At 38.8% G+C, this 18,354-nt stretch overlaps 2 protein-coding genes across 2 annotated transcripts in view; one reads left to right on the top strand and one right to left on the bottom strand.

Moving 5' to 3' along the window:
* The window catches only part of LOC311054813 (calcium-binding protein 2-like), a gene marked incomplete at its 5' end in the record, with an annotated part of 29,069 nt that extends 27,824 nt beyond the window's left edge, over window positions 1-1,245 (top strand). Inside the window, one exon of the mRNA XM_084070815.1 lies at window positions 340-1,245. Coding sequence (XP_083926941.1) covers window positions 340-365 — 26 coding nt within the window. The 3' untranslated portion in view covers window positions 366-1,245. The remainder of the gene's footprint in view (window positions 1-339) is intronic.
* Window positions 721-5,659, bottom strand: LOC311054802 (up-regulator of cell proliferation-like; the record flags this gene model as incomplete). Its single annotated transcript, XM_084070805.1, has 3 exons — window positions 5,602-5,659; window positions 2,862-5,245; window positions 721-732 (listed from the first exon to the last, which is right to left on the bottom strand). The coding sequence occupies exons 2-3, from the start codon at window positions 5,232-5,234 to the stop codon at window positions 721-723; spliced, it is 2,385 nt and encodes a 794-aa protein (XP_083926931.1). The 5' UTR covers window positions 5,235-5,245; window positions 5,602-5,659.
* Window positions 5,660-18,354: the final 12,695 nt, after the last annotated feature.

Here is an 18,354-nt window from a genome sequence, read left to right as displayed (position 1 = left end):
AGTGAAACAAAGCAACGGGGCAAAGACGATGGAGCAGAGGCATAAGTAAAGTAGCAAGGAGGGAGGTAGGAGGGAGGGCGAATAATTGTGGACAAAGCTGAGGCAGATGGACATTTTCAAACATGAATTAGATATCTGTCCTTGTTTTCCCACAATAACCATTTCTTGGACTTGACTTGCTAAAGGTAAATATCGTTGACATTTACCATAGATCGACACATTGTCTTTGAGGACTGTGAAAGGGGAAAGGAGGGAGGAAGCGGAAAAGAGATAAATAAGAGGAAGCCAGTACAACTTCTCCAAACAATATTATTCTCAATATTATTCTTTTCTCCACAGAGTTTGTACGAATGATGTCTCGTTGATAGTCCACTCCACTCAACCTGATTGCATTCAACCAAACCTCCAATGCACTAAGATGTAATGATGTTTATGTTGGTTATTTTCTTTTTCTTGATTTCATCTCTCTATGATAAAAAAAAGAACCCTTCAATGTGCTGTATGCTGCTGTTTTAGGAATGTACTTGCTGTATGTATTGTATAATGAGATTATTAAGAGAGTTAGTCCTGGAGAGTAACAGTTAGTTCCATTGTGTGGGTCATTTTCATAATTGAGGAATTAATGGTCAATTACTAAATGTTATTAGAATACATTAAACATTTTAATTAAAGAATAAAATACAGTAATATAAGATAATATCTATTGTTGTATTTTATCTGTCAATCTGAAATCTGTCAAAAAGAAGGAAAGATAGAAAAACTATACATTTTAAAATTTGTATCATGTAGTATCATATCTGGTATCATGTCAATGACTTGAATATCTCTGCCAAAATACATTTTCAGACTAATGTAACATTATATTATATTATGGACATCAGTGGATGGTATTTTCAGAGCATTCTCTGTGGCTTAGTGGATTAATTGAGGCCATGTAGTCCAAATCCTGTCCCAAGCTGAAGCTGCACATACTGTAGAAACGGTTTATTTTACTCTGCTTGCATAAATCAAAATGATAAAACATTTGGTATGGCTTAACACATTAAAAAGAGGCACTGTGAACATGGACAATACTGTACAGTGTATTCCATGACCCAATTTTGACCCTGTACCATGGCCTTTAAAGCCCCCCTCCAAGATATGATGTCAGTTTCCATGTCTGTTATGACAGACACTGAATTTAGAAGAAGCATATCATGAAATCAGTCAAATTATTATTTTGGATTTGTTATTTCATATTCAGTTCTAGTTCATGTTGTCTTGCTCATATAGATGCAGTTCACAAAATACAAAATTATTTAGAATTTGGAACCCAACCTCATATTGTAATGCAACTCCGTGATTAAAATGAATAATCTTATGGTAACATCAATTTAAGATGTGATATTTGGAGGATTTTATATAGTCAGCCTGCATGACACCCTAGGATGATTTTGTAGTTTGTTTTCCACTTCAGGTGAAAAACTATAGTATAGATGTAAGTAACACAGCTACAGCTAATCAAGTTAATAATGGGTGCGTTCGATTTTACAGTAGGTGTATCTATACTGTCTTTCATGCTTGCACATTGGCATGCCCTTGGCTCTGGACACACCTATGGAAATCTAACACTAATATGAATTTGTTTGGTGCAGCTGTGTTGCTTACTGGTCTGCCATGTTTTTAATCTGCTGTAGTTTTTCACCTGAAGTGGAAAACAAACTACAATATCAGCCTAGGCTGTCATGGACTAGTGGGATAATTTCACTTTCAGCTATAATACAAATAGAGTTTTTTTTTTATACAAACTTAATGGCAATAAAACAATCTGCTTTGTGGTGTCTTTTACTTTCAGAATGAAATGTTTTCTGTTAAAATTACAGCCAGAATCAGTTTTGTTCATACTGTACCTCAATTCTCCCTGTTAGGGTGGACATGGATTGATTTGTGTGAATATAGTATTTTTTTAAATCATATTTAAATGTTTTATTTGTATGTTCTCATAGTTTAAAGAAAACAAATAAATACATCTTATTTCAGATACAATTGTTGTCCTTTGTAATACTGGTCCACAACACATTATATTCTGCATACACATTCTAATTTAATTATTCTGGGTTTTACGTCATAATATGCATCAGCAAAATAAATCAAGAAACAGAAGAAGATGCAGACTGGAATAATCGAATAATAAATTGATAAGATAATTTTGTGTTTATCTTTATTATTTTTTTATTTTTATTTTAATCATTACAATATGTATTTCCTGCTTTTCAATGTGTCCCCCAAGAGAAACCCAAGAGAAAAAAAAGATTCAACATTTTGATCATGAACAGTCTTCTTCAGGAATGAATGAGGAAATCGGCGAACACAAATAGCATATAGGACACACAGTCTCACCATTGACTGGTAGAAACAAAATAGGTTAAGTGAAAACACCTGATCTGATGACAGTCAAAACCCATCCCTATAATATCATGCATCCTCCTTCTCTTGTGTAATATTTGTTTTGATGATACTCAACACTGAGGTTATCTGGCAAGGAGCTAAACCATGCAACCTGTGTGTAGTCACTTTGGTCCCAGGCTGGATTGCCATGGAAATGATGCACCTTCATGCTCTCCGGAGAATAAACCTTGGGGGCTCATGGCCTTTCCTCTAGTGCCATCCTTATGCCAAAAATGTCCACTTGCAACATAGACATCTTAATATCGAATGGGCAGATTACAGAATAAACTCTACTGATTTTGGTGACCGAATGGCCTTTCTTCAGACATTATAGTCTTCCATAAGGTTTGTGTGCTTTTGATGAAATCTGTCAAATCATATATTTCCTGGTGTCGTTTAAGGTCTCGCATCAATTTCCTTTTGAAGACGTGTACCGTTTCACTGTAGCTAACACTCAATGGGGCCATTGGTGGAGTACCATGCCAAAGTGTTGGCAGGTACCAATTGTTTGCATCCGCATCATATTCAATCACATCTGAGATATTTGTGATCTTGAGCTTCCTTTCTGCCCTAGATGCTGTTAAAATCATTTGTTCCAACTGTGTTGACAACTGTGTCTCTCTCTCTTTCCTCTCACGAGTAGGCATGTCTGACATGTTTGTGTGCACAAAATGGCACACTGGTTTCTTGCCCTTGTTGTGCATTCTAATGAAAGCGTGAACCACAATCTCCAAGACATCTTTAATCTCTGCGGAGCTGTCCTCTGAAATATTGATGATTGTGACATCACTGAGGCCCACAGCAAGTGTTCCTACTTCCTTGTCCCGTTCATGACTGTCGTCCTCTTGATTCATCTGATGTGGTTTCAGGCCCTCAGTGTCAATCACCATGAGGCAGTCACACCCTAGTTCATTCCTGACATCTTCACTGATGTTGATCAGTTGGATATAAGCACCTCGGGTGCATCTTCCACTGCTAACACCAAACCTGAGACCAAACATGGTGTTGAGGAGGGTTGATTTACCCGTGTTTTCAGCTCCCAAGATGGTAACAACCTTGATATTGCTCTTGGAATGCATGATATTGTGAAGCTCAGAAAGTACATCAGTGATCCATTTCATTGGGATGTTTGATGCATCACCATCGATTAGCTCAATGGGGAAACCATCCACCAGCATCTGAGCACAGTGTGCAGGGAGATGTTCCATGACTTTTCTTTGGTGGCTGTATTCTGGCAGATAGGATGTATAGTTATATAGCTGCCCACACTCACGAAAAAAGTGCTCCAGACCTAAACAACAATCAGAGATGTTCTTATCCATCTCTGCTATCCTTTCTTTTGCTTGGGGAGATTTCTGGCGGAGATCTGCGTATTGATCCCTTAAACCTGCTAGGTTCTGCCGGGACAGGTTTTCTAAATCCATTTCCAACCATCTGAGGAAATGGGATCGTTGTGCCTCTGAAGTCACCACCCCGTGAAGGAAGTCTGCCATTGGAGGGGTCTTCTCGAATCTCTCTTGTTTCCGTCTGAGCTCTTTCTCCTGTGTTTTCAAATAACTCCTATAGTGATCAATGTTTTGCCTGTCAGCTTTTCGCAGTCTGCAACACTCTTTCTCCAACCAGGAAAGTCCTTTCCAGACAGGTCCCTGGGATAGCAGCTGTTTGCTTTTGAATTTCGCCACCGTCGTTATGGTCCTGGTGATTTTGCCTGCGTTCTTTCTGGCACTCTGACACTCCTCACTGTCCTCATCAACAAGGATCCCAGAACTACGAGCTGATTTTGCCATGTTTTCCACAGAAATTTTGATAGGACAACATTCTAGCACCTTCGCTACTGATGTCTGGAGGGCTTTTACCAAGTCATCTTCAGACCTCTTCTTTTCACTCACCGTAGTTGTCTTTAAGCTTGGTTTTGTTACCATCTTTTTCAGCGTGAAGAACTTCCCCTGTAAACTGGTGGTAACCAAGAAGACCTCTGCCTTCATATCTGTTCCTTCCAACATCTTGATGTTCTGTGTATCATCGCAGAAAATATAAACAGCTGCTGATGTCTGACAGAGAAAGGAGAACTGTTTGTCAAAGACCCTGATGCCTCCCCTGAGGTTTGCTACAGCCACAGGATCAGTGAACCTATCTATGTTCCTGTTTCCACATGGTAGGTACCAGGTGATTTCAACTAGGCCACCCGAAATCCTTCTAGGAATGTCGCAACACGTCATTTTACGATGGCAAAATGTGTCATGGTACGTTTGAGAGTTACTGAGGAGTTTGTTCAATATCAAAGACTTGGACAAGTTGCTTTTCCCTTGCCTGACAAAGGACACCAAAGGCATTTGAGAGAGCACAAGTCTGTCCTCAATGAAGGACTTAGTGAATGCATGGTAAGAAGGACTAAACTTTCTCACTATGTCACGCATGGACCACAGCATCATTGTGATTTCTCTTGTTTCATGGTTGGGCAGTAAGAGAGGAATGGCAAATTGACAGAGTGACATTTTCAGGACTAATGCCTGCTGGAGTAAAGCATCTGAACACAGAAACACTGCTGTTGTCAGGTCTAGGGGATTAATGGCATTGTAGCTATCACTGCCAGCATCACTACTATTGTCAGCATCACTAGATGCTAAACTGACACATCTAGCATTCACATTGGCCATCATAAGTTTTTTCAAAAAGCCACCTGGCAGTGATTCCATGATGTCAGTTTTCTTGCCTGATATGTCATTTCGATCAATCTCAAGGATGGCACTCAATGTGAGCTTGTTTTCATATTGGTCTTCAAGCCCAATCTTGGATAAGACCTCCATGAGGCAGGGTTCTGTGAATCAACAAACATGTGCCACAGTATGTTAAAAGTATGCACTCTACACAGTTCAAGACAGGATCCAAATTTTCAGTTCACATGAGCAAAAATCCACTGAATCACTAAAGAACCATTTGCATAGGATAGCATATGCTTACAGAAAGAGAAGGACATCTTTGTGACACATTTGAAATTGCGAATTCCACCAGGTGTGACACTTTCAATATTACAATGTATATACTGCATGACAGAGTGCACCTGAACATTCTGTCAGATGAGATGTAACATTCACAGTTGTAGTTATTACTTGACTTGTTTTGAAACATCTTACGTGGCCAATTCAAAAACCATGGTACTGTATGATGCCTTACTTGTACGGATGGTTGTGGTGATCGTCTCACTCTGCCTCTGATTGGTCAGAACAGTTGAGACAGAGATATTGTACTCTGTGTCAGGTTCTAAGTCGGAGAAGATCTTGAAACAGTCTTCAGTGTGTATTGCTAGTGGCTCTCTTCCTGGGCTCTTGACGGTCATGAGGAACTGATGTCGAATTTGCTCCATTTTGTCTCCTTTGGTCCACTTGAGGGACATGGAATTGGCATCTGAATGCTCTATAGTCAGGTGTCTAGGCGCTGGCACCGCTTAAAAAGGACATCATTTTGGTCATCAGAATATGTAGTGTTGAGTCGTTTCAATGTGAACATATTTCAATCAAAGACATTTGAAACGTCTCAGGAAGTTATAGATTACCTGTGAATACAGTTGCGTTGACCCATGCACTTAAAGTGTCATCATCTTCCTTTGTGGCCACACTGAAGTAATACATTCTGCCAACTTTAAGGTTCGTTATTTCAATGTTGAAACAGTCTGTGACTGTCGTGCAGACTTCATCGCTTTCAGAAGAGCTCCACTTCACTCGGAACGACTTGGGTCCCTCCAGTCCCTCCGGACTGCCCCAGTTCAGAGTCACAGAGTCGGGCTTCACCGCCAGGAACCTGATCTCGCCTGGGGGAGGCACCACTGACCAAAATAAGAGAGCAGAAAATTATGTTGTGCCAGTAGAACAATATCATACTGCATTTGGTACTCAACCTGTGGGCCGGGGCCCACTGGTGGGCTCTGAGGATATTGCAAGTGGGCCCCCAAAGAATTTACAAAACACTGACTACGATTTTAATAATATAAAATAATAAATAAATAAAAAGTCATGTATGTTTTCTTTTAAACCATTGAGAGGTTGAGAACTACAGTTATACTGTATATTCAAAGTACATATAAACATTCACCTGTGTGAATGCTAGGCATTCCATGTAAATCGTATAATTCACATTATGCACATAGTACCCGGATGATAAATGCTGTTCAAGATATATTGCATACTGCACCTCTATTATTCAAGCCAGGATCTTTGCGTATCAGGATGTCGTGTCCTTTGTGATTTCCTTCTGAACAAATGCTGCAAATTTGCATCTGATCTGTCATGCAGAAAAACTCTAGAGGCTGGTGGTAGTGCTGACAGTGTTTCCCCTCAACGTCTGATGTCACATCCAACAGTTTGTGCCTCTGCATGGCTTCAACCTTGTAGTGCTGCCTCACATCATATTCACAGTAGGAGATGTTGCAGGTCAGACAGGTTTTCATTGCTTTCGACTGGCAGCAGACATCACAGATCACCTCCCTAAAGAGTAAGGTTTATAAGGTATTTGAGGTCAAGGAGGTCATCTGACTACACAGTATAATCCTGTGTTCATTTAACTATGAGAGTGTCAAATTGTATCCTTACAGTTAAATGATGACTCTCTCAAACAACAAAACAACAATTTAACCTAATGTGACATATTCCAAGTATATTACTGTACTTATTTTTTACATTGCAGATCTGCTTTAAAAATACTGTGTTTATATTTGTACTCTGATCCCCTCACGTTAACCAGCCCATGGTCTAGATTAGAACTAAACCCTGCCATGAAACTACTTTTAGTTCATACTGTAGGCACCCATACTCTGAAAAATCCTGCAGTGAATCTGAGAGCATCAGAAACAGTGGACTCACTTTTTAAGACTTGTTTTTGCATAGGAACTAATTTAATGTCAAATGTTTCATCGCCCTTTTGTTTTTGTTTTTAGTTATTTTATCTTTCTTCTTTTCTGCCACTTTATTTCTTTTCCTGTTTTTCTTAAATTCTGATGAAAAGCACATTGAATTGCACTCTGCTGTGTGAATAAGCAATATAAATACCTTCTGCTAATTATTATCTTATGTAGTTTTCCTGTAGAATGATCCCTTTTTTCTTGTATCAAATGTCATTTTGCAGCACAATGTGTCATAGTGCAGTAGTGAAGTAGAAAATGTGCCTCACGTCATTTTTGGAAGTGTGCCGTCTCCAAAAGGGGGGTAGTCCCCTGATGAATAATTAGATGTGTCAGAGTGTGTGGATTCTGCACGTCCCAAATGGTCCCTGAAAGTAAAGCAGCACCATTGTCATATTTAGCTATTGACAAATATAATATACTTTATCATCTGCTATCAGGCATAACAAGAAAATGTACCAGTGGTAAAAGAAATGTAAGGTATAGCTACAGTAGCTATGTTTCATGGTGTTTGAGAATATTTACTGTGTGTCTAACTAGAAAATGTGTCCTATGGCTTTGGTTACTACTTTTCTACTTTCTTTCTTTTTTTTGTAAGAATTGTGTAGGCGTAGTAGGTGATGGCTGAAAGAGTAATGCAAATTAAATTACACATGGCTATTTGTCTCACAACCATTACGTTTTTAGTTGTACTCTCTGTATGTGAAACATAGAGGTAAATCACTCCTGTAATAAGAGCTTGTGGACTCTGAGCCAGATGCCACCTTTGTTTATTCTCATATTAAACTATATCTCAATATATAATATTGCAAGGATACTTGGAAAACACTGCACAAAGAAATACCAATGGCAGACATTTTGTTGCGTTCTTGTTAGTGTTCATGATGAAAAATCGGTTTTATTATAATTAGTATGCTGTATTCATATTTAATAATAATAATAATATTGTATGTAGAGTTTACATACTGCTTCTTGATTAAACTAATTGGCACTTCTCTGGACTCATCAGAACATCCCCTCACAGTTGGAGACCCCTTTTTCTTCAGCCTGAAAGTTATGAAACATTTGAAAAAGATGGAATCAGATTTACCAGACTGAAGTCATGAATATAAGTCCAAGTTGAATAAGAAAAGATGTTTTAAAGTAATGATAAAATGAGATATTGGAATAATTTTCATTTTTTGGTAAACTATTCTCAAGTCACAGAAGACTTGAGGTTCTCATTCTTACTTGGAATGAAGAGGAATATCCTTCGATGATATCTGTGTCTCATAACCAGAGTATCTATCATCTGGTATCTTCTCTCTGAAACAATTACAATTCATTACATTCTTACATGTAAAAGCATGTTTTGTAAATCAGCTACTGTATTAGCGAAAAGATAATGTTGTACCTTTTTTCTCTGAAATGAAGAGGGATGTCTTTTGAAGACCTATCTGACTCATAACCAGAGTGTGTAACCTCTGATGATTTCCCCCTGTATAAGAATGACAAACTCCAATCTTCAGATTAAAAACACACTTTATAATAATCTGGAAAGAGTTTTCAAAGTATGAAACTCACATGTTTGCCTTATTAATGATGCTGCTTTTTATTTTATTTTAAATAACATACTGTACATTTTGTACAGTTTCATTAAGCTACCTCAACTTCACTTTATTGTCACATCCCATTTCCAAGTGTATAAGAGGGGTGAAAATTTTTTTCATTCAATCTACCCAAAAATTGCACCCAAATTTGCAGCATTTGTTCAGAAAGAAATCACAAAGGACACAACATCCTGATATGCAAAGATCCTGGCTTGAATAATAGAGGAGCAGTATGCAATATATCTTGAACAGCATTTGTCATCCGGGTAATATGTGCCTAATGTGAATTATACGATTTACATGGAATGCCTAGCATTCACACAGGTGAACGTTCATATACTGTACTTTGAATATACAGTATAACTGTAGTTCTCAACCTCTCAATGGTTTTAAAGAAAACATATGACTTTTCATTTATTTATTATTTTAAATCGTGGTCAGTGTTTTGTAAATTATTTGGGGGCCCACTTGCAATATCCTCACAGCCCACCAGTGGGCCCCGGACCAAAGGTTGAGTACCAATGCAGTATGATATTGTTTTACAAGAGCTATAGTACAAGAGTACATAGAAGTACATAGAAGAAAAATAGTACAAATATCCATAAACATATACTGTACATAAAGCGTGCATGTGCAAAAAGAGACTGTATCAAAAAGCAGCAGGTATCAAATAATAGTAATAAAATGTATCCGAATGGGGTGTACAGTATGTTCACACACATTCTACACATATTAATGTGTAGAGTGCAGATCAGGCATGCATGTTTGTGATACTATATTAAATTATAATCCCCCCTCATAATATAACATATTTTAAAAGCATTTTCAGAATGCAACATGAGATACAGTAGGTACAGTACTACTACTCTTACTTGTGTGGTTCTCCATGCATTTGTCTACCCCAGGCCTTTGGCACTCCAAAAGCAAATGTTCTGTAGGGATTTGAAAAAATGAATAAATTAAAAAACAAGACAGAGTCTAATAGCCTATACTAGTAGCTCCTACAACCTGTGCTGCTTCTTACACCGATGACCATAGAGGGAAAGCCATGGGGTCACCAAAATCAGTAGGGCTCATCCTTGCTGAGTGCATCTGCCTATTAACTTTTGAGATATTGTGAGCGCAATTAGAAATTTTGGCCCAATGGTGGCACTAAACAAGCAGCCATTGGGTCACTATAATGAGTATAGGCCATTGTCTAGGGGGAGCATGAATGTGCAATAGCAAATCCTATGACAATTCAGCTAGTACTTTTATTTTTACATAATCTTTTTAGGGCATGGCGCTGAACGATGCTAGCTGTCTATAAACATGGTCTATGTGTGCGTGCGTGCGTGCGTGCGTGCGTGCGTGCGTGCGTGCGTCCACCCGCCTGCCCGCTTGCCTGATATGAATCCCATTATAAAAAGAAAGTTAAATATTTTGTAAAAGGTGGACTACTAAATTGGCCTAATACGAAATTTTGCAAGAGATTCGCGAGATTAACTTCGGGTGGACGGATGTCTGTCCACTTTTTACAAAACATTTAACTTTCTTTTTATAATAGAATTCATATCAGGCTGAACCCAAATTTGGAGATGACTGACGTCACCGTCAATATGACGTCATTCATCTACCTTACAATTTGAATCCTGCGCCACGTCGGTTGTCCGTTGTATGTATGTATGTATGTACGTTGCAATCTGGCAAGAGTGATGCAACACTGCATCACTCTTACTGTCTGTCTGAAACTTTACACTACATCATCACAACAAACCAACCTGTTACCAAGACGACGATGACGATGAGACGGTCGTCCCGAATATGGACACAACGCCAGTGTGACGTAATCTCACGACAGCATGACATCACATTGGACCCGTTTTGACTTTATTATGGAGATCTCTGGATCTGTCTGTCTGTTTCCCTTTCATGCCCATATATGGGGATCTATGTATCTGTTTGTATGTGTCCTTTTATGCCCATATATGGCATATATCTCTGTCGCTTTTTGTTTGTTTCTTCTTTAAGCAGAATATGCAGCCTGCATAAATCTGCATCATTCAAGTCATCATCCCAGATGCTGGACTTTTCACTTTTGACTGGGCCAGGCGACAGTTTCCAGTCCGCACTGCTTTCGCCACCACCATCAACAAATCACAAGGCCAGACACTTACAACAGTTGGGGTCTGGCTTCGATCCCCTGTCTTCACTCACGGACAACTATATGTTGCCAGCTCAAGAACGGGTGACCCAGCACGCCTAAAGTATGCCATACACCAGCAGGAAAACCACACTGAAAACGTCACGGAAAACGTGGTTTTCACAAAAGTGCTTCTTCCCCACTGAGGTAAGGCTGTTGCATTCTTCCATGTGTCATTTCTCATTGCTCAACATAACCAACAATGCCTACAACTTCACACAAAAATCACTGCCTTCACTATCACATGATCCATGGTGGACTTCTCACATTGTCTGCTTGACTCCTGCCTTCTCCTTTTCTCCCATTCTGCAGGCTCTGCCATGACAACCTGTGGACCTGACGACGTCGCCACTGTCTTTCACACCATTTCATTCTTATCCACCCTTTACACAAATAAACTGCTAACTTCATCTCCTGCGATTTCAACTATCTTTTCACATTGTACACCACTGCACACTCCCCACAGGTCTGCCATACCAGGTCTGAGTAATCACAAAGTGGGTTTTGGTCATTGGAGAGGTGATGCACGTCACCTCTTTCTGAAGCGAGTACTTTCAAAGCCTGCCGTGGATTTAGGAGAGCACAAAACTCTCTCTCACACTGTGAGGTGCCTGTAAGGTGGCACTGCAAAGTGAACGACGCCTCACGCTAGACGTTCGGGCCGCGTAGCGGCCCGAACTTCTAGTCTATATATACAATTTGAATCCTGCGCCATGTCGGTTGTCAGTATGTACGTATGTAGCCAGTGTGACGTAATCTGACATCACGCCAGTGTGACGTAATCTGACATCACGATGAGACGGTATGGACACAACGCCAGTGTGACGTAATCTCACGACAGCATGACATCACGAATGACATCACATCCTACCTATAAATTCTAGGATGCCGTCAGATCGCACCAGTTCGACGGCTTCCATAGTGGGTTTTGGTCATTGGAGAGGTGATGCACGTCACCTCTTTCTGAAGTGGCTACTTTCAAAGCCTGCCGTGGATTTAGGAGAGCACAAAACTCTCTCTCACACTGTGAGGTGCCTGTAAGGTGGCACTGCAAAGTGAACGACGCGTCACGCTAGACGTTCGGGCCGCATAGCGGCCCGAACTTCTAGTATGCCATAAATACATTAAAAGCTGTGTGTATGTGAGCAACTGTTATGTATCTCTTACAGAGCCATGCCGTATTGTCAATACAGGCACATACACAAGAAATGTCCAATTGTGTTGCCTACAGTACAGTGCCTCTCTACAAATCAAAAAGTACGGAAAGATAGATGAAGAACGTCCCGTCGACCTCTCACCATCTCTCCATATTCTGGCAAGACTAACTTCATCATCAGTATGATGTCAGAGAGCCATATTGGAACCATGCCATTTTTGGACCCTGTCTTGGTTGGGGGGGTCAATGGGGTCACCAAAATCAGAACAGTATTCAGGAGGGTGTACAGAAAGTCCAGCCAGTTGTTGTATGTGTAATATCATCATGTATGTTTTTGGGGCTCAAAATGTAAGGATATAATGTTACTGTACCTATCATCAGGCTTCTCTGTCACACAATAAGTATGGACTGGTGTCTTTAACCTGAAAGTCAAGAAAATTAAATGTTGTTTAAAAAATAAAATCTAATTTACATATGTTTTTAATTTATATGAGATTTTAGTAACACTTTGTGTGAAGCCAATGTCTAAAATACAAAATGCATTATAATCTGCTTATAACACTGTATAATTATAGTTATAAGCACGCATAGATGCTCGAAATCCTTTATCAATAATCATGACACATGATCTTTTGGCTATAAGTGTATTCTAACTGTCATAGTTGTAATACAGCACATTATAATAATTTTATAATGCATTATAAACATACAATGTTACATTATAGTGTGATTATAAGTCAATAAGTGATCATTGTGTGTAAGTAAAGTTTAAATAGCATTACATGTATACATTACAATAACACATAAAAACCTTTCTTGCCTAGACATTTAGGAATGAACTGAATATTATTGTCACATCACAGGTTTACAGGTGTAAAGATTTGAGTGTAATTATGTGTCGTACAAGCTCCTATAATTTGCATTATTCAGGAAAGGGGGTAAGAATAGAACAATGTCACTACTTTACTTCTCCCTGGAAGCCTGGAATATGGACTTGAAAGGAAGACATGTGATCACATTCTACAGTCACAAAAGTGGCAATGCTGAGCAGTGCAGCACGTTTTAGCATAGGAATTTGTACTATACTGAATGTGAAGGATGATACTGGATATCGCCGTGAAGGTTGTTTGTTAGTCACACACGTGAATCTGTGTTTTCTCACATGAAGGCGTTCAAGTCAAAGAACTTATCAAGTTAGAGATTACCACCTTGCAACGAGCAGCTACCAACCTGACTTTAATGGATTTGCAGCTAGTTCCCAGTACCAACTCTCACACTAAAAAGGTGAAACACCACAGAAGACACTTATATGAACCGTTTTGTGTTGCTGCAACAGACAACACAAAACAATATTTCAGTGGCCTTACTTTGTGCGGACGGGTTGAGGTTCAGTGCTGAAATATAGAGGGTCTGCAATAGAACCATCACTCTTCATAGACACGGGTGCTGGAAACCCAGGTCTCTGCCTCAGGTTTTGACCTCTGTAAAAATGTTTAGGGATACAAAGTGACGTCTGATTAACACAGAATGAGAGAGAGAGTTGGGTAGCTAAAGATGATGACAAAAAGTATGAATATTGAACACTACATATTATCCAGACTCATAACCTTTGACTCTCCTGCCTGAGGAGCTAATACTGACAAGAAAGAGAGAAAAACTTGAATATTTGATAACATCTAAAAATGTATCTGTTATGCACTGATTCCTAGTTGTAGTAATAGAAGAAGTTGTAGTAGTAGCAATTGTAGTTTTAATTATATAGCAGTGGTTGTAGAATTTGCAGTGGTTGGTAGTAGCCTAATAGTCATATTACTATCATTCACTTTTGCCTTTTCCTTCTTATTATCCACTTCTAAGTCCTCTTTTTATTGTGCTAAGATGCAGTCCTCTGCCTCTAACCCAAGGAAGCTCTTTTCCACCTTGGCTTTGTCATCTCTGTTCAGAAGATATCCTATCATTGTTGTTTCATTGTTCACTCCTTCTGCCACACAGGCGGATGTGCACGTCGCTTCATGCCTGGCTGTACTGTTACAATTAGTAGCTGTAGTTTTAGTGACCAGTCAGAAGTCTTAAGATGTCAGGATTCACACCAGCTAACAGGACATTAAGAGGTCTGTAATGGAGCTGGGACGTCTTATCATAAAAAAAATCCACTGGAATCATATTATTAAGTTATTAAGTCTAATATCTAACTGGTAAAAAGTTTAGACATGCTAACATGTTGCCTTGGCATCAAACCAGCTGGAGAAAGACTAATATAACTTTTCTTGATGTATAACTTTTCTTTTAACTTTGAAACTGAGACTTTATTCTGAAATCAGCATGTCTGGAAGTTTCATTTAACTCATTGTGTTTGAGAGTTTATTTATATTCAGCCAGGCTTAAAATATATATTTGTAATAATGTATAATAAAATCAAATCATAGTTACATCACTATTATGCAAATGCCATAATTTGTCTCTAACAGTCATACAGATTAGGGTTTAACATTTTCCGGGAAATAGCTCATTTTAATTCCCGGGAATTTTCAGCCCTTTTCCCGGGCTTCCCGGGAATTCCTGTTAAAGGGTAAAAAAAATAAAATAAAAGTGCCCACTAAAATGCATTTATATGTAGATACTTAAATAGCCAATTTTACATTGAGGTGTCCAGATGTCCCTATTGTAACCACCTATACTGTATCCCTAGTAAGCATTGACTATTTGCAATTAAATATGCAAGAAAAGGATCAGATTTAGAACAAGATGTTCCATACCATATATATCGGGAGGTGATTGGGGTAGCCACCTGTGTGACACCAGCACTGCTGCTGCATTGTCGCCCCGGGGCAAATCTGGGGGCATTCACCTGGTATTCCTACACGTAACCTCAGTAAACTATGCCTAAACTAAACCTAACCTTATTCCTAAATGTTACCTCAGTAAAACGGTGCCAACACCTAACTTTATTTCTACACTTAACCTGAGTAAAACTATATTCCTAACCTTATCCTCAGTAAAACAAATAGAAGAATACAAGAACCGCTTGTTTGCGAAATAAATGGGGGTGACGTGTTTTGGGGCAAGTCTTCCGTTTACCGTTCACCCGTCGCTGCGTGCAGCACAAGCGGCGCAGACTGAACATATGGCATAGGAGGTCCAACCTGGGTCCTACGACAAACTACTGGCCTTCTTCTCCTTGTGTTTTATTGTGTTCATTACTGTTAAATTCAGTGCATCCCATATGGTTCAAAACGGGACCATGGGACCCTGCCCTGGTCGGCAACGCCGCAAGTAACTTGGCTATATAATAGTAATTCCTCCGTGCAGATAGGCCTTTCTACTAATTAGTAGTAATTTCTAACAAGAAAAAACAACGGGATCCCGGGAACCGAAGTCAGTTCCCGGGACGGTAAATAACTTTTTTTAACCGTATCCCGGGAATCCCGGTGTTAAACCCTAATACAGATGGCATCATTCATGCACACTGATACATGCAATAGTAGATCATTTCCGTCAGTATGTATATTAGATTAAAAGATTAAAACATGTTAAAAGATAAATCAGTGGTCTTACTTTGTGTGGGTGGGTTGAGGTTCATTGCAGAAATATGGAGGGTCTGCAATAGAACCATCACTCTTCATAGACATGGGTCTCTGTCTCAGGTCATGACCTCTGAAATTGTCAATGATATGAAATGTCAAATACATTATGAAATTATATGATATGAAAGGGACTTGTGATTGAGGAAGAACAAGAGAGAGTTGCAGTAGTTAAACATGATGACAAACTAGTATGAATATGAAACAATACATCATTATTTGCTGCTGCTTAGGCTCATAACCTTTGATCTTCCTGCCCGAGGAGCTAAGAATGAAAAACAAGACCTTTCATCTTTGTTCAGTTTTTATGTAACACTGTTTTATTTAATTGTGCAAATACAAAAATGTCTGTTGTGCGGCTTCATAGTATCTGACGATTCCGAATATTTGACGAATAATAATGATAAGTCATTTTCAGATTTTGCCCACTTTGGCAATGATTCTCATCTTGATTGTTTTCATCTTGATTGTCAACTGTATATTTTACCATTAATTTTCTTATTTCAATTAAAATATAGCTGAGGTATTTCAAGGTATTACAATTTTCATTAAAATAAACTAATAAATAAATACATAAATAAAACAAAAAACGTACTCTGGAGACATTTTGAAAAAGATTTTGATCATAAAAACAATCAATGCAATTTTAATAATAATAATATTATAGTAATATAATAATATACAAAGTTCTCCTTACTTACTTTTTGCCTTTGGAAAGACTAGGAACATCCCTTGTATCCTTTTCTGACATAATCACCTGTGAATATTGGCATCAGTCTCTTCACAACCTCACTGGAATATATGCAAACGGACATGTGACATAACACATAACAACTTAATCCCTGTATACTTTGTTGACCAGGGGTCCCTCTATGCCAAATCTCTTCACCAAAATATGGTAGCCAATCTACAAGCTGTGAGATGGTGTTATGGAGACAATGCTGATCATTTCCAGTCTAAAGATGAAGGTTTAAATAGCAAGCATGCACACACATTATTTATCCTCAGGAAAGACCTGTTTGACATTCATCAGATTAGCTCTAATTGTCTGCAAAAACTGCCATCTTCTGAAAAATCTACTGCATTGGATGTCTGTGTAAGGTCTTTGTACACACAGATATCATTTCAGAACAAGCTCCACCTTTGGACCGTGAGCTCAGAGACAACCTGCAGAGACGTTACAGCATCAAGCACACTGAGGTAGAAATTACCCCATAAGTATTGAGTCATAACCATCAAACCTTTATCATGAAATAAAAGAACAAGATACATTGAGATTAATATGTTCTGTATCATTCTATTATTAGTAATATGTCAGTTAATTCATGAGTGAGAAGCAGTTGAAGGAAGAATGCAATACTCTTCGCCATCAGTTCTTCTTGGTTTGCAGTATTGCATTACATACACTCACATAGCTCTACTGGCTAGAGTTCTTGAAAATATGTCTTTCATTCAAATGCAGTATGAGCTACTAGACAAAAGTCTAAATTAGCCTCAAAGTAGTGCAAATGCATTAACTCTTTAAACTCATTGACACAACACAAAAATAAATAAATGAAATAGAAACATAATTAAAATAAAACAGGTCCAGAGCTGAGCTCTGGCCCCGTAACAAGGTTCTGTTAAGTACCTGAATGAGTCTCATGCTGAGATAGCCAGTGCTGAGTGTTAGAACGGATGCAACAAGGAGTGGTCACCATATGAAACGTTTTCATCCTCTCAATATACCGCCTGACTAGGTACAAATATGCATGCGGACAACTTGGGTTACACATTGCCTCCAATCTCATGGGCACAATTCCAGCTGAACTCTGCCTCTGCAATAAAGTGAATGTTGTGTAACCATGACTCAGATCTCAGGTGGTGATGGAGAACCGTAAAAGCTTTTCCCCAGTGCCTAAGCTTGGAAAGATTAAAACATTATTATGTTTTGATGAAATGCATCAAACTCATCATTTGAATAAGAGCTGTTGCTGACACTCATTTTTACAATTTCATATTCTGAGAGGTTTTATTTTATTTGTTCAACTGGCAACTTACAGTATATTCAACTGCACTATCTCGTACATTATGGCATGCAGTAAATGAAAAGAGAGGGCAGTTAGAAGGAAGAGATTGTTGTACATTGCAAAATTCAACATGCGAACATGTGTGCATGGGTGCATGCATACATGCATAAATGCGTGTCGTCAGGTATGTGCATGCAAGTGCACAAATACTTGGTTCACTTCAAGTTCCACCCAGAGTAGTGATCTTATGGGAATTGTATACAAACAGGTTTCCCACAGAGTGGACTATGATTCATTCTGACCGTTGTCTCTGGGTCCATGAGATGGAGAAATTGATCTCAGTCGTTTGTTTGGGCCCCATCTCCAACAACACACAAATTTGAGTGAAAATATAAATTCATTCATTTTGAATTTGGAGTACCATGCTTCGCGAAGCAAGTCAGCCCCTTGAAGAAGTTCATATTCCTGAAAAATGAATGAATGAATTTATTTGGTGATAAAAGGAAAGGAAAGCAT

This window comes from Gymnoscopelus microlampas (genome assembly GCF_963454915.1).
Source record: "Gymnoscopelus microlampas genome assembly, chromosome: 2".
Classification (NCBI taxonomy): domain Eukaryota; kingdom Metazoa; phylum Chordata; class Actinopteri; order Myctophiformes; family Myctophidae; genus Gymnoscopelus; species Gymnoscopelus microlampas.
This window is presented reverse-complemented; position numbering and strand designations above follow the sequence as displayed.